Source organism: Haliaeetus albicilla, chromosome 18, assembly GCF_947461875.1.
Source record: "Haliaeetus albicilla chromosome 18, bHalAlb1.1, whole genome shotgun sequence".
Lineage (NCBI taxonomy): Eukaryota > Metazoa > Chordata > Aves > Accipitriformes > Accipitridae > Haliaeetus > Haliaeetus albicilla.
The window spans coordinates 27,453,270-27,466,352 of record NC_091500.1 but is presented as its reverse complement, the minus strand read 5'-3'; the positions used below and the strand labels follow the sequence as shown (position 1 = coordinate 27,466,352).

Genomic DNA, 13,083 nt, shown 5'->3' with positions numbered 1-13,083 from the left:
AAGCTAATTTTTTTTGACACGCTTGAAGAGTGTTTCAAAAACAATTGTCATTCACACTGACACAGTTAAATGCTAACGTGTCTTGGCATCTATTCTTGCGGAACATTCTCTCATATTTGTGTTTGTATGTGTGTGTGAGTGCTTAGCCACCAATTACCTCATCATAGTTTGGATTTTATGTTCATCATTGCATGTTGCCAGACTACATAACTTTGTAGTTTTGAATAAATATATTTGCTGCTTTCCTGTAATTTGTACTTAGCAATTTCTTCTGGAACATCCAAGCAAGTAGTATTTATTATGAGTAGCTGTAGAGTTAGCAAAACTGCTCATCAGGTTGTGTCTATGTATCAATAGTTGATTGATTAACAATGATTCAGCATGTTGAGCATTCCATTATCACGCTGACTTCCTTTGACAGTGGTTCATTCCTGCTGGCATAAAGTATTAGAATAAGTGAGTTCTGCACATAACTCTTCTGTGTCCAAAATAAATGCATTACACATTAATGCATTTTATTTATTCTTAAAATCTGTTGGAGTTGGCATGGCAAAAATGACAATAAACAGCCTTGTGACGATTTTCATGTCTTGACTAAATTAACACCTTTCTTTGCTGCAGCTAAAGGGAGGACAAATGTGGAGCTGCGTGAAAAGTTCATTTTGGCAGATGGTGCCAGTCAGAGCATGGCAGCTTTCCGACCAAGGGGCCGTAGATCACGACCCTCTTCAAGGGGTGCTTCTCCCAACAGATCTACTTCTCTGTCAAGTCAAGCTGGCCAGGCAGCTGCCCCGCAAGCAGTTGCTACAACTCCAAAGGTGAGGAGAAACATGCAAAACTGCACTGGTTAACAAATGGGTTACAGGTTTTTTTTTTATCCGCCCCCCCCCTTGCTCCAACAATATTGGTGCTTTCCCTAGTTGATATGGAAGAAGTATCTCAATTTTATTTCATAGTCTGGGGAGGATCTGAGAAGTCTTTTCGGTGTATTTCCTCTGCTGTTTGTTTGCGACACAGGAATAGAAGAATTCTTTACTTTTAAGGTGCTGCATGAACTAACTGGCAATTTCGGAATTGCTCTCAAAGAGCAATCTACCCCTCCATTTAGTTTAAAAGAAAAAAAAAAAAAGCTCTGCCATCTCTTTGTTTCAGAACATTTGTCATAACTCTTTCTGCTTAGTTTTTATTTCTACTATGAGATTTGATCTCCCTGTGAAAGCCTGGGTATCCTTCTCCATGACATTGTTTTCCATCTACTGTCCTTCATGTTTTGATTTGCCATTGTTTCATACAGACACCACATCATTTAACACGCAACTATGGTAAACCATGGTTGACAAACAGCAAAACTTCAACTCCTTCTAAGGCACCAGAAACCTCAGACGATCGAGGGTCAGCTGCAGAGGTACAGTAAGGACAGAGATTCTAGTCTAATGACCTTCCTTCACTAAAACTGTCACTTCACTAACAGCCACTAGAGTTTCAGTGCTTCAGAGCTGCAACAACATTTGCATATTAATGCATTGTCTTTTAGACCTTTGTCAAACTATTTCTTTCCTTCCCCCCCCCCCCCCCCAAGTCTTCTTTTTGATGTTCTGTTGTTATGGGGTTTGACTTTTAGGAAAACTCAGCCTCAATGAATTTATGTTTAAGGTGCAAATGGCTAATAAATTGTAACAGTATGCAATGAACTGGTTGAGCAAATGTGGAGAAGTTTTGGGGTGGTTTTTTTTGTTTTGTTTTAAATAAAACAGTTCATATACTTTGAAGGTTTTTTCCCTAAAATTGTTTATTTTGAGTTCATAAAGTACTGTAATATTCATGAACTGCAGGAATGAGATTAATAAATCATGATCTCCAGTGCAAAATCACTAAATAAAGAAATACCCAATCACTGTGAAGAAGATGGCACAAAAGACTGACTGTGATATATAAATCTTTCCAACAACTGAAGGTTTTGTTTAGGGAGCTAGTGACCAATTGTTGCTCTACTAAGATAGCTATTTGATGACTTAACAGGAAACGAGCTTTGGTCTTATTTCCAGCCCATGACTTACATAGAAGTTGCTAGAGTAGCAGTTAGGGTTGTGCTGGCAATTAAGCTGTATGACCAAAATTTGAATGGTCTTGGAGCCAAAGTGTCTTCTCTAATGTCATTACAGTCAGTGAAAAGATTGCAGCTGGATCAGGCTGCAAACTGACTTGTCACTTGTAGGAGTTACCCTTGCTCTGGGTTAGACGGAGGGCTTGGTGAGGGGAAGCTTGTGCTACCATCACCTCTGTTATATCTGCTTTTCACAAAGCTGCACTTTGATGCCTATTGCTATTTATGTGGCACCTTCTGGTGCTAAGTTTACGTGACCTCGGCATGGCTTTGCTCAAAGATGCATAACAAACTTTTCACTCCCTCCTTCTGTGCAAGTGGGTGTGTTACTTGTGCACACTGCAAGCGTGTGTATGTGTACAGCACTTCAAGCACATGGTGCTGTTGCTTAGAATGATTAACAATAGCACGAAGTTTAGTCAGTTGTCAGTTTCTAGTATATTCTTGTGTTTTCTTTCATCTCTTAGCTGGTAACTGAATTGTAAGATTAATTGATGGTACTTTGAAGGGTTTATAGACATGGAAGGGTGTTGTTTTCATTTGAGTAACAATGAGGTGAAAGCAGTTGGCATTGATTTCAAATGGTGCCATTGTATTTCTCACCTGCTCTTACAACTGCCAGTGGATTCAGTGAGTTTCTTTTATGTAAACCACCATGGTTTAAGATTATAAATGGAATGAGTGGGGTGGGGTAGGTTGCACTGAATTTCCGAGGCATTCTGCAGCATTTTCTGCCCAAGAGAGCGGTTATTTATTTTATATGTAGACTGCATTTGGGTTTAGGGCAAAACTGAAGAACAAGCTTGATGTCTTCTTCTTGCACCAGTGATTGTATCCCAGTGCCTTGCCCAAAGTGCAGTAGCACTTTGACGAGTATTCCCTTTCTTCTTATCCTCCCAAGCAGTCTCTGTGTAGCTGAGATTTCCAAGGTGTGGCTGGCTGGCTGTTAAGCACTTGTACTTGGCTTTTAAGAGAGTTTTACCGTTGTGACCATCCCTGTCAGAGCCAGCAGATTGTCTACTCTGTAGCATCTCAGTGCTCTTTTGTTCAGATGTGCCAGAAGTGCTCCAAGATGGCAGCTGCCGGACAGGCTCCTGCTGGACCTCTGCTCAGTGCTTAGCTCTAGGCAGCTCCCAACGCACTCCTCTGGTTTTCTTGGTTTTCAGTACCTACCTAATTCTACCCCACCATGTATGGGGATCAAAGGTACAGAACACAAGATCCTGGGATCCAGGCCACGCAACGCACCGTATTCATCATTGCAGTGTTTGCTCTTCTTTTTGGATATTTGCTTAGCGTTTTTGTGTTGATTAAATGAATATGAATACTGTAGTTTTCCTCTTATTTGCATACACCTCCTATCTAGTATGTTACATGCATTTTGAGACTTGAGGATTTAATTCTTGTGGCTTTGAAAGAAATCTTCCCATTTGGGGCAGGCTGTAAATCAAGACTCATTTTATTTCAGAAATGAGAAAGCAGGCAAGGTAAGACTGTGGAATAGAGACATTTCAGACAATATATTGATAACAAGAACTTTTTAAATTAGTCCTATGTCTTTTTTCTGATTTTTTTTTTTTTCCTAGCAAAAGCTTTTGAAATTTGGTGGTTTTGTTTTGCCTTCAAAATATTTATAAAATTGAAATAAATATGTTCACTACCTATAACCACAGTCAGAATGGTGGAAAGTCAAGCTGTGCAGACATAAAACCTCAAGTACTTGTCTCTGTTTAAGTCATGTACCATCAACTAATCTTACGTGCTTGACTAATTATAAGAAGGTAGCATTTTTCTTTCTTTATATGCATTGAAATACACACAAAGAATGCTGAAATGTTAATGTCAAACAGACTGCTGAAGTGATTGTTGTTGTTGTTGGTTTACATTTGGACTACTTCAAATACTAACTGCTAAAGGAATGTTCAAAACTTCACATCATGAAAAATGTCCGTAGTGACTCAAACCAGCATTTCAGATTCACAGTGAATGTTGTTATGATGATCATATTGTAAGCTATGTACTACCTAATACCAGACCTTATCTTCAGTAGTGACAGTTGAAAAAAGTTTTTTTGGTTTGGGTTTTGTTTTTTTTTTTGTGCATAGGGAACACCAATTCAAGGAAGTAAACTCAGATTGCCAGGATATCTATCAGGGAAGGGTTTCCACTCTGGAGAAGACAGTGGCATCCTGTCAACAGCAGCTACCAGAGTTAGAGCTCAGTTTGCAGGTAAGTGTCTTGATTTTAGAGCTTGATCTACCACTTGCTTGGTTTTCCACCTGAACACTTATGGTCACATTAGGATGTGAGGGACATGTCAGAAGAGTGGGAAGGATTGAAAGTCCTACTGTCTCTACATTAGTATTGCCAAGGGTGCACATAATCAAGGTAATGGTCCTCTGTTCACATGGTTGCACAGCAGGTGTGTTCAGGTCTGGATGTGCAAATTCATGACTGCAACCTTCTTGACAATCGTATCTCTGATGTGTCTGCCTAAGGAACTAGGGAAGAAGTATTTACTAAAAAGAAAGGGTTCAGTTCTTCCCAGTATTCAAGTTATGCTTAGCTGTGATGGAGCAAAGGGGTCACTTGAAAAAAATGGACAAGTCATGATTGAAAGAACAACTGCAGGGAGCAGCTGTAGATGACCTTACTAATGAAATATCCCATAGAGAATTTTAAAACAGTATACAAAAAAAGCAAACAGTGAAGCTGTGCTTCTCCAGGATCCTTCTCCAGGATCCTCAGAGCAGCTCTGTATAAGGGAGAGGGTGAGATGGTTAGAACAGAAGACAGCTCTTCTAGCTTTGCCTCACATCTTAAGCTCTGCAGAGCATACTGAGCAGTACTGGAAAATCCTGTTCAGAGAGTACATGTCTTTTATAGGTGATTTCAAAAATGAGCCACCTAAAATTTCAGTTTCAACTTGGTGTTCTTCACCCATACAGGGAACCAGTTTTGTCAAGATCAAAAATATTCAATATTCAATTGGAAAATTATGAAAAACCACATTAATGATTTTCTGTTTAAGATTCTTTGTTGCGGTTTTTTTCTTCAAGGCACGTTGTCTGGGCAGGCTTTCACTTTAGCGGGCTTACTGAGAGGTCATTTACTGGGCCCTTTGTTTGGGAGAATGTATACTCTGCCCTTGTTTACTTGCAGCTTTCAACTGTATGGTTTTGATTTTTAAAAAAGAGGAGTATACATTTAAATATCAGGATATTCATCTGCATCTCCAAGGTACCTATATCGAGAAATCCTGAATGCATGAAGATGCCAGATACTGAATTTTTTCAATTCATTGCTGAGAAAATGGCAGGGGAAAGAAAGGTTCTGGCTGTTGAGTGAATAGACAATGCATGTCTAGTAAGTCAAGAAAAGTTGCCAGGATAATATATTTTTAATGAGATGTGCTAGTGACAAATTAACTATGTCTCAGCATTTGATCTCACATTTCCTTCTCTTTAGTGGGAGATATGGCATCCTCTAGCTTGCCTGGCAGAGGTCTAAAATTTAGTTTGTGCAATGAGGAATTTTGGGGGTCACCAAAGACCTAGGAAAGACCTGCACACCTTTTTCATCATTACCTCTAATACTGATGGGTATCTCCTCTCTTTCTAGAAACCAGAAGAACTCCAAGCAGACCTGGAAGCCGAGCAGGAAGCAAGGCTGGCAGTAGGTCAAGTAGCCGCCGAGGCAGTGACGCATCTGACTTTGACATTTCAGAAATCCAGTCTGTATGCTCAGATATGTCAGAGACTGTTCCTGCTACAAGCAGACCGACACCCCGAGCAGGTTCTCGGCCAGGATCAGCCAAGCCTTCTAAAATTCCAACTCCTCAGAGAAGGCCACTAGCCAGCAAATTAGACAAGTCCTTGAAGAGATAATATGATTGGTTTCATAAAGGTCTTTCCTTTTGCATTAAGTATTTAAGTTCGTAAGATGTAAAATATTATGTAGAAATTACTGTGAAATATCGCAAGAGGTGGATTTTTAATTCTGCAGATGGCCTTATTTGTGTATTTGTCGTCTTATTTTATGTGTATCATTTTTGTCAGATTTTTTTTCGTTTATGCCATATCCTGTGGGAAGAGAGAAGAGTTTTAATGTAAACTAACAGTTGTACACAGTAATGTGTAGAAAGTACACTAAAAATAATTGCCGAATGTACAGTGTACTGAATGTACAGTAAGTCTCTGCAACCTCAATAAAATAGGCCTATCACTATGTCATTAGTTAACGGTAAAGGATACCTCATGATTTTTCTTGAAAAAAGAAAAAGAGAATACTAAAAAGCCAAAAGACACAATGACACATTTTGAGCTAGCGAAACAAACACTAAAGGATGTACGTCAAAACTACTAAGGAATACGAACGCACATTCACAGTACCCTTATTTATACAGCATCTCTCAGAGAACTCACAGAGTTAATTAAGCACTCCCCAGTAATATGATACTCCAATACCTTGCAGCATTTCTGTGCCATTGCTTTCAATGAGGCCAGACACATTCTGGATATCCAAACTATTATTCTGTAAGAATATCAATATAAAGTGTATTCATGTAAATGTGAGGTTTTCTTTTGCTTGAGTGGATGGTAGCACTGTATCATTGAACTCATTTTGTATCAAAGCAATTTTGCTTGCAGAAAGCTCCAAAATAAACATGTCCCTTAACTTTATTTCTATTGTATTTCTTACTTCACAGGAAGATAATATTCTGCGTTATGTTTTAGGGCATATATAATTTCAGATGACCAATAATTACCATAGGCTTTAATGTAATTTCCCATTATCAGCAATCAGATTTTGGTTAGCTACTGTATTTGTTTAATAAAACACTAAATTGCACATGTCAGGTCATATGTAATTATTGTGTGTCGACAATTATTTTCTCCATATTAAACTGTGACACTTATATACCATGTATGAAAGGCATAAATAGTAATTCTGTTGCTCTTTTTGTCAGTGAAATATTTTTGCCATTCATGGATTCTTTGAAAGGATTAATAATAGTACATTTTCAGTGGAAAAAGGATGCAGCTTCAAATGGGAGAGCTGTAGAATGGCTGGGTAGATGCTGTAGTAAGTAGTGACAGAATCCCTAGACATGCAGAATGCTTTTTGATAACATCAGAAAGACTCAGGTAGAATTTGGCCAGGGTGGCAGAGCAAATAGTCTAAACCTGACCGTTCATATACCAGAAAATGGTGTACCTTCAGTCCAGGAATTGTAGGGGAAGACTCGTTTATGGTTGGTCCCTTAGCATGCTGAAAACGAAGCAGAAGCTCAGTTGATGACATGCACATAATGGTGATATCTGCATTTGCTGCTAACACTGGCAGTATTACTAAGACGATGATTTCTGAGTTGTCACAGAGCTTCCTACGGACTCACAAGTTGACTCACACAATCAGTTTATAAGAAACAGAAAAACAAAATAATCCTCAAAAGATAATTCAATCGATCAAAATCCACTTGTGTCAGGATTTCCTCCAACACGGAGTTGTACAAGGTTTTTTGGTAAGCAGATAGTAACCAGTCCTACTGCAGCTGGTTTGGGAGTCAGCACACACATTTACTGAATACTAAAGCATCAGTCTCTGCTGCAGTGCTTTATCTTTCCGTGTTTCATCTCTCTCGTTGCTGCTGTTCCATCCAGTGATTGCTTTCCTAGAACATTAAGATACATCAGGATGACTTCAGTGCTTTTTGGAACCCCACACCACCTTTGGGTAGAGAAGTAGTCTACATCTACAGATGCTCACTGAGGCATCTCTGCTTGTCTGCAGGAGAAGGAAAAAGGATAGAGTTTAGGCACTTGCATGGACAACTTGGCTGTAGGAGGACATGGTGCCCAGTGCGACATTCTTCGTGCATTTTGTAACCACGGGACTGATAGTGAAGGGGTAGGGATGGCAAATCTGAGTAACTCCTTTGCAAGAATAGGTACGTAGTTCAGTTCCTTCTGTCCCAAATGGACAGAGCAGCTCCCTGTGCATGAGGTAGTGCTGGCACCTAACTGAAGCACCGTGTGTGTATACTGTGGTCTTAGCTTAAATGTATTTATAATGCTTTATTAATATTGCAACTGTATGGAATTTTCATGTTGCTATGTTGTAATTTTACAGAAATACTAGAACTGTGACCACTCTCTGAGAAACGCAATGTCGGCTAAAAGAATCCACTTAGTAGTGGATTTCCGTGGATTGTTGGCAACTGCAAAACAGGGGAGGCCAGGACTGGCACAGTGGGGAATTTATGGTCTTCAAAGAATGATCCAGTGTTGGAAACCCAATTAATAGTAAATTAAATAGGACTAGGAATTGTATTTAAAAATCTGTCTCCAGATGTTATACCTTACTCGATTACCTTCTTCCAAAACTGATTTAACTACTTTAGATTGATACTAAGAACTCCCAAAACTAAGAGACTTTCCAAAATTCTGTTCCCTGTGTTACAAAAATCATACTGAAAAAGTCTGAAAATAACTATTGGATCCTCTGCATTTCTGGGACCCAAGGACAAAGCAGCAGAATTTCATGAAAAAGGCATATTGTGGACTTATCGGTAAGTGATAGGTAGCTCAGTTTTAGTGAACTATTTTTGTAAAGAAAGAAGTGGTATTCAGTTTCCATCTTCTGTAATCCGGAAATATTTCTTTTTTGGTACCGGCATAAATGAGAGAAGAAGGATCAACCGTATAACCATATCCCCACCTTGATCATTCGCTTGAGTTTTTACATAACCTCATCATCAGAGAGGCATTTTCTCCGTTTTATTCTCATCTTTCTAGCAGTAGGAGTTGATCATAAATTCACCCAATGTGATGGACGTAAGTAGTGTAAGTACTCAACCTTTTAGTGTGCCTTGGACTCTGTATATTCTGTGATTCTCCTGTGCAGTGAAGGAGCAGAGGTGACGGGGGGGGAAGAAGGGTTGGAAAGCCTCTGGCTGTGACAACCATATTGTTTAATGAATAATGTATATTGACCGCTTGGAAAAGCTGGCTCAGTTCAAGCCTGCTTTACTTTTTCAGTCATTTTCAGCTTTCTGCACTTCCGTTTTGCTGTCTTCAAAATAGGAATTTTCTGAAATCTACAGATGAAACCTGTAAGTAAAAAAACACCAGTAGAAGAGCTGGTGATGCCTTGTGGCCCAGGCATCCTCAGCTTCTTCAGCTTAGGTATTTTGTGAGCCTCTTAATTACATGCTAATAATAATTAATTTAATAATAATAGTAATAATAATAGTAATTCAGGCTTTGCCTGTGGCACGTCTCTTTACAAAAGCATAGGGATGAGGTTATATGCAATCTCAATTTAAAAAGTAATGCATTTTATAAAAATAAACTCTGATGGAAGCAGCTATGCCGTACCATAGTCAGCAGCAACGTTGGTACCTGTAGCCACCTCTGCTGACGTCTGCCATAGGACGGGCGACACTATCTACACCCCACAGCTTGCATAGGAGAGAGGGGCCATAGTGCTTACGTATGTTGGTCACAGTATGTGGCAAGAGGACACGTTGCTGAGCATTTGCTGTAATGTTCTGTAAAGAACCACAGGGATGGAAAATAAGCATTACCTGCTTTGCTGCATCTCAGTACAGCTGCCCTAACGGCTTCCTGGTGTTTCCAGTTCTTAGGCTCTGTGGTGGCATCTGAGCTTATCCTAGGCTAGTGGTATTTAACTAGGCTTTGCCAGAGGAGAGGGTGGTGATGTTAGGAGGTTTATATCTTCACGCAAGGTGCGTGGAATTTTGTAGAACAAAGAAAAAAGGTGCTTTCCCAATGAGAATTGTTCTTTCTGCTGAATTTGAATAACCTGTTTGCAGATGTGGAGGTGGGAGAGATGGTTGGCTTGATTGCTTGGGTTTTTTCCAATAGTGTTGGCAGGTTTAACGCAGGTAGGTTACTCATCTCTGTAGAAAAAGTTATAAAAGAGGAATATTGCAGAGGAAAAGGAAGCTCTTCAGAAATAATGGATGAGGCAGCAGCTTAAATTCCATGTAACTTGCATGAAAATGCTTGGTGGCTGATACTATTGAAGTATTTTTTATGCAGATTGAAGTCCTTCTCTTAAGACTTGTTCTGAGTTTGGCTGTTGCAAATGAACTGGTATCTGACCTGAAGCAAAAAAAGTCTTGGGGGTTGTCATTTCATAATTACGCAGTTCTTCTGAACTGAAATTGTTTAAATAGTCTGAATTGCAGCTCAGGTTGAAGGAAAGAGTGATGAAGGGAAATTGCGTAACTTAGCTGGCATCCTGGATGAGTAAGTTTGAGAAAGTTAATAGATGTGTTCTTAGCACTTGGATGATTGAATATGAGTAAGAACCCCAAACCGTAGATCAGGCCCTGTCAGCACCTACAATGTTTTTTGTTCCTCTAGGAGGAGGCAGCCAGAGTGATGATAGCTCTGTCCTGACAGGAAAAGCTGACTTGGAGCTTTTTGTGGGGGTCACGATGGTCCCTCCAACATTTAGAAAAATATCCAATGCCATTAATTATTTTTTTTTTCTTCTTTTTGGGGCTTGGTCATGGCTCTTCCAAGTCCTCTTTTACTGGCAGAATAACAGGGACCTGGGGATCTATGGAAGAGTTTGCACTGTCTGGGCTATTTTAAAAGGCAATGAGTTCATATGATAAAGAAATAGCTCTATATTTAAAGGTCTATGATCAAAGTATAAGACAAGAAACAAGTCAGTTCAAAATGAGGATGAAAAAAATAGTAAATACTGCAAATATTGAGGAACTCCACATTTGCTGATCAGAAGAGGGGGTGTAGCTTTGCTTCTAGGAACACTGATTTGAAGCTTCGTAGACCAGATCAACAACACAAGGTAATCTGGAGTTAGGTAGTGTTCACCAAAGGCTGCTACAGGAACTGGAGGGTGAAGTAGCTGAGCTGCTACTTGGAGTCCTCTCATCTTGTGAACATGAGAGGATTGAAAAGTGTCTAACATAAAATGCAAGCTTTTTCATAAAAGGCAGTGGTAAGCTCTGGGAAACTGCTGATCAGTTTGGACTTGAAAAAAATCACAGAAGCAATAATAAATGATATATTAGTGGAAACCTGAATAAATATACTATGGAAGAGTTGGCTTAGATTCTGGAGGGAAGTCATGCCTTACAAGCTGCCTGGAAGCCCTTGAAAGGATCAGTTAGTATGGACAAAGGTTGAGATAGACCACATGGCTTTGCAAAAAAAAATTCAAGTTGAAAGAAGTAAGCATTTATGGGATCAGAAGAACGGTCTTCATGAGAGTAAATAGCACATTGAAAGCTAGGAAAGACAGTGTAGGAGAAGGTGGTCAGTTTTAACAGAAAAAGGAGGTCTGCAGTTGGAGCCCTTTTAACACAAAGCTGCAAACGCTGGCTCAGAAGTTCCTGAAGTGCACATTGTTGGAAGGGTGCTCTGGAAAAAAACATCGCTGCCTTTCTGTGATTCATTGCGCCTCTTGGGAGGTGTGCATTGCTTTCCACTGACGCTGAGGATCCCGCAGTGACTAGCTCAGTCCTAGCCAACTAACCTTTAGATGGCTGATTTAAGTAGAACGAATCCCACCTCGAATCAATGAGTTTATTTCTAGCTAAGGGTAACATGGGATGGGATCTTCATGAATGGTTTGGAAGTCTGCACACTTCTGGTGCGCTAAATGTATGTTTAGGGATATGCAGAGCATGGACCAGCATATAATTTAGCACCATTTCTAGTCACATTCAGGAAATGCAAATCAGGTGATATGGGCGGCGAATCCAGTCACATTATTGCTTTCAAAGACTTTAGGAGCTTTTGAGCATTTCTGGGATCCTTCAGCAGCAAACCCAGGTACAAGCGTGTTCCCCTCTGTGTTGCTCCCAGTCACATATAGCTCTGCAAATTCTGTTTCCTTCAGGTTCTCCAATCATTCATCCTACTGGGATCCACTGGCATCAGTGTAAATGAATGCATCTTTCATAGGACACTGGGAGGCCACGCACATTGTCAAGACCCAAACCATTTAAAAACGTAAGTCATTGAAAAGGATACCACACTGACATGTTTCTCTTCCTTCCAAGTGTCCTATGGATCCGAGGAAGATAACAAAAAGGGGGTTTCCCAAAAGACATGAGCTATTCATTACTTTGGTGTGGTTGCTTTGCAGTTTTTCCTCTATTTGCATTCTAAATAAGCACAGTTGAGTGTGGCCATGCATAAATAGGTCTTTCTGGAATGAAGAAAAATAAAAATGAAGTGTTATATTCTGGGTGCAATGAATATTTACTGAAAAATATTTCTTTTAATAGCTCTCCATTCAGTCAGAAGTGAATCCAGAGCACAGTTTGCTATATTGGAACTCAAGGGCAAAGCATAGACATTCATATTAAAGCAAACCTAATTTGTTCTGTAAAAATACAATGAGATGCAGTAAACAAACCACAAATAAATTAGGCAAGGCTAATGCCTTTTTCAAAAGGAAGGCAAAACATTAGCAGGGAATGCTGTTTCCACGCATTGTTGTTGTTTTTACCTTGCAGAGTATATTTGCAAATAGTTGGTACGGTTGTTCTGAACCGTACAGCAGCTCTGCAGCATTTCCTATTAAAATGAGCAAACTGCATTTTCCAGCCTGTGTGCCTGGCTCTGTAACAAAAGCTGAAGTGATGCTTTCCGTGGCCAGATGGTGAGGAGGGTGCGTGAGCCCCAGCTCCTGAACTCAGGCTGAACCTTCTGGTTATGGTTCCCCTTGCAGGCACAGCTGCCTCCTCACCCAGGAGACCTGGCAGTGGCTGGAGAGAAATGGCCTGTTGGGAGGCGATGCCTCATTATTTCTGCCAACGCTCAGGAAGGTTGTTAGCCTGACCACAACATGTTCAGATGCCTTTTTAAGTCCACCGATGTGGTGACGTAGCCAACACAGATTTCTCCATGTGATTTCTTTTTTATACACATGCTGTGTTTACCTGGGAGATGAAATAATGAAGAAATAATCTT

The 13,083-nt window shown here is 39.9% G+C and overlaps 1 protein-coding gene across 16 annotated transcripts in view; it reads left to right on the top strand.

Moving 5' to 3' along the window:
- DST (dystonin) overlaps positions 1 to 6,786 on the top strand; it is a 307,062-nt gene extending 300,276 nt beyond the window's left edge. For 14 of the 16 annotated variants that reach the window (XM_069805989.1, XM_069805986.1, XM_069806003.1 and 11 more), the window contains 4 exons: positions 622 to 818; positions 1,295 to 1,405; positions 4,210 to 4,333; positions 5,726 to 6,786. In XM_069805989.1, the coding sequence (XP_069662090.1) occupies positions 622 to 818; positions 1,295 to 1,405; positions 4,210 to 4,333; positions 5,726 to 5,991 (698 nt within the window). In that variant the 3' untranslated portion in view covers positions 5,992 to 6,786. The remainder of the gene's footprint in view (positions 1 to 621; positions 819 to 1,294; positions 1,406 to 4,209; positions 4,334 to 5,725) is intronic. The other 2 variants (XM_069806001.1, XM_069806000.1) reach the window with 1 other exon arrangement.
- The last annotated feature ends 6,297 nt before the right edge of the window (positions 6,787 to 13,083 follow it).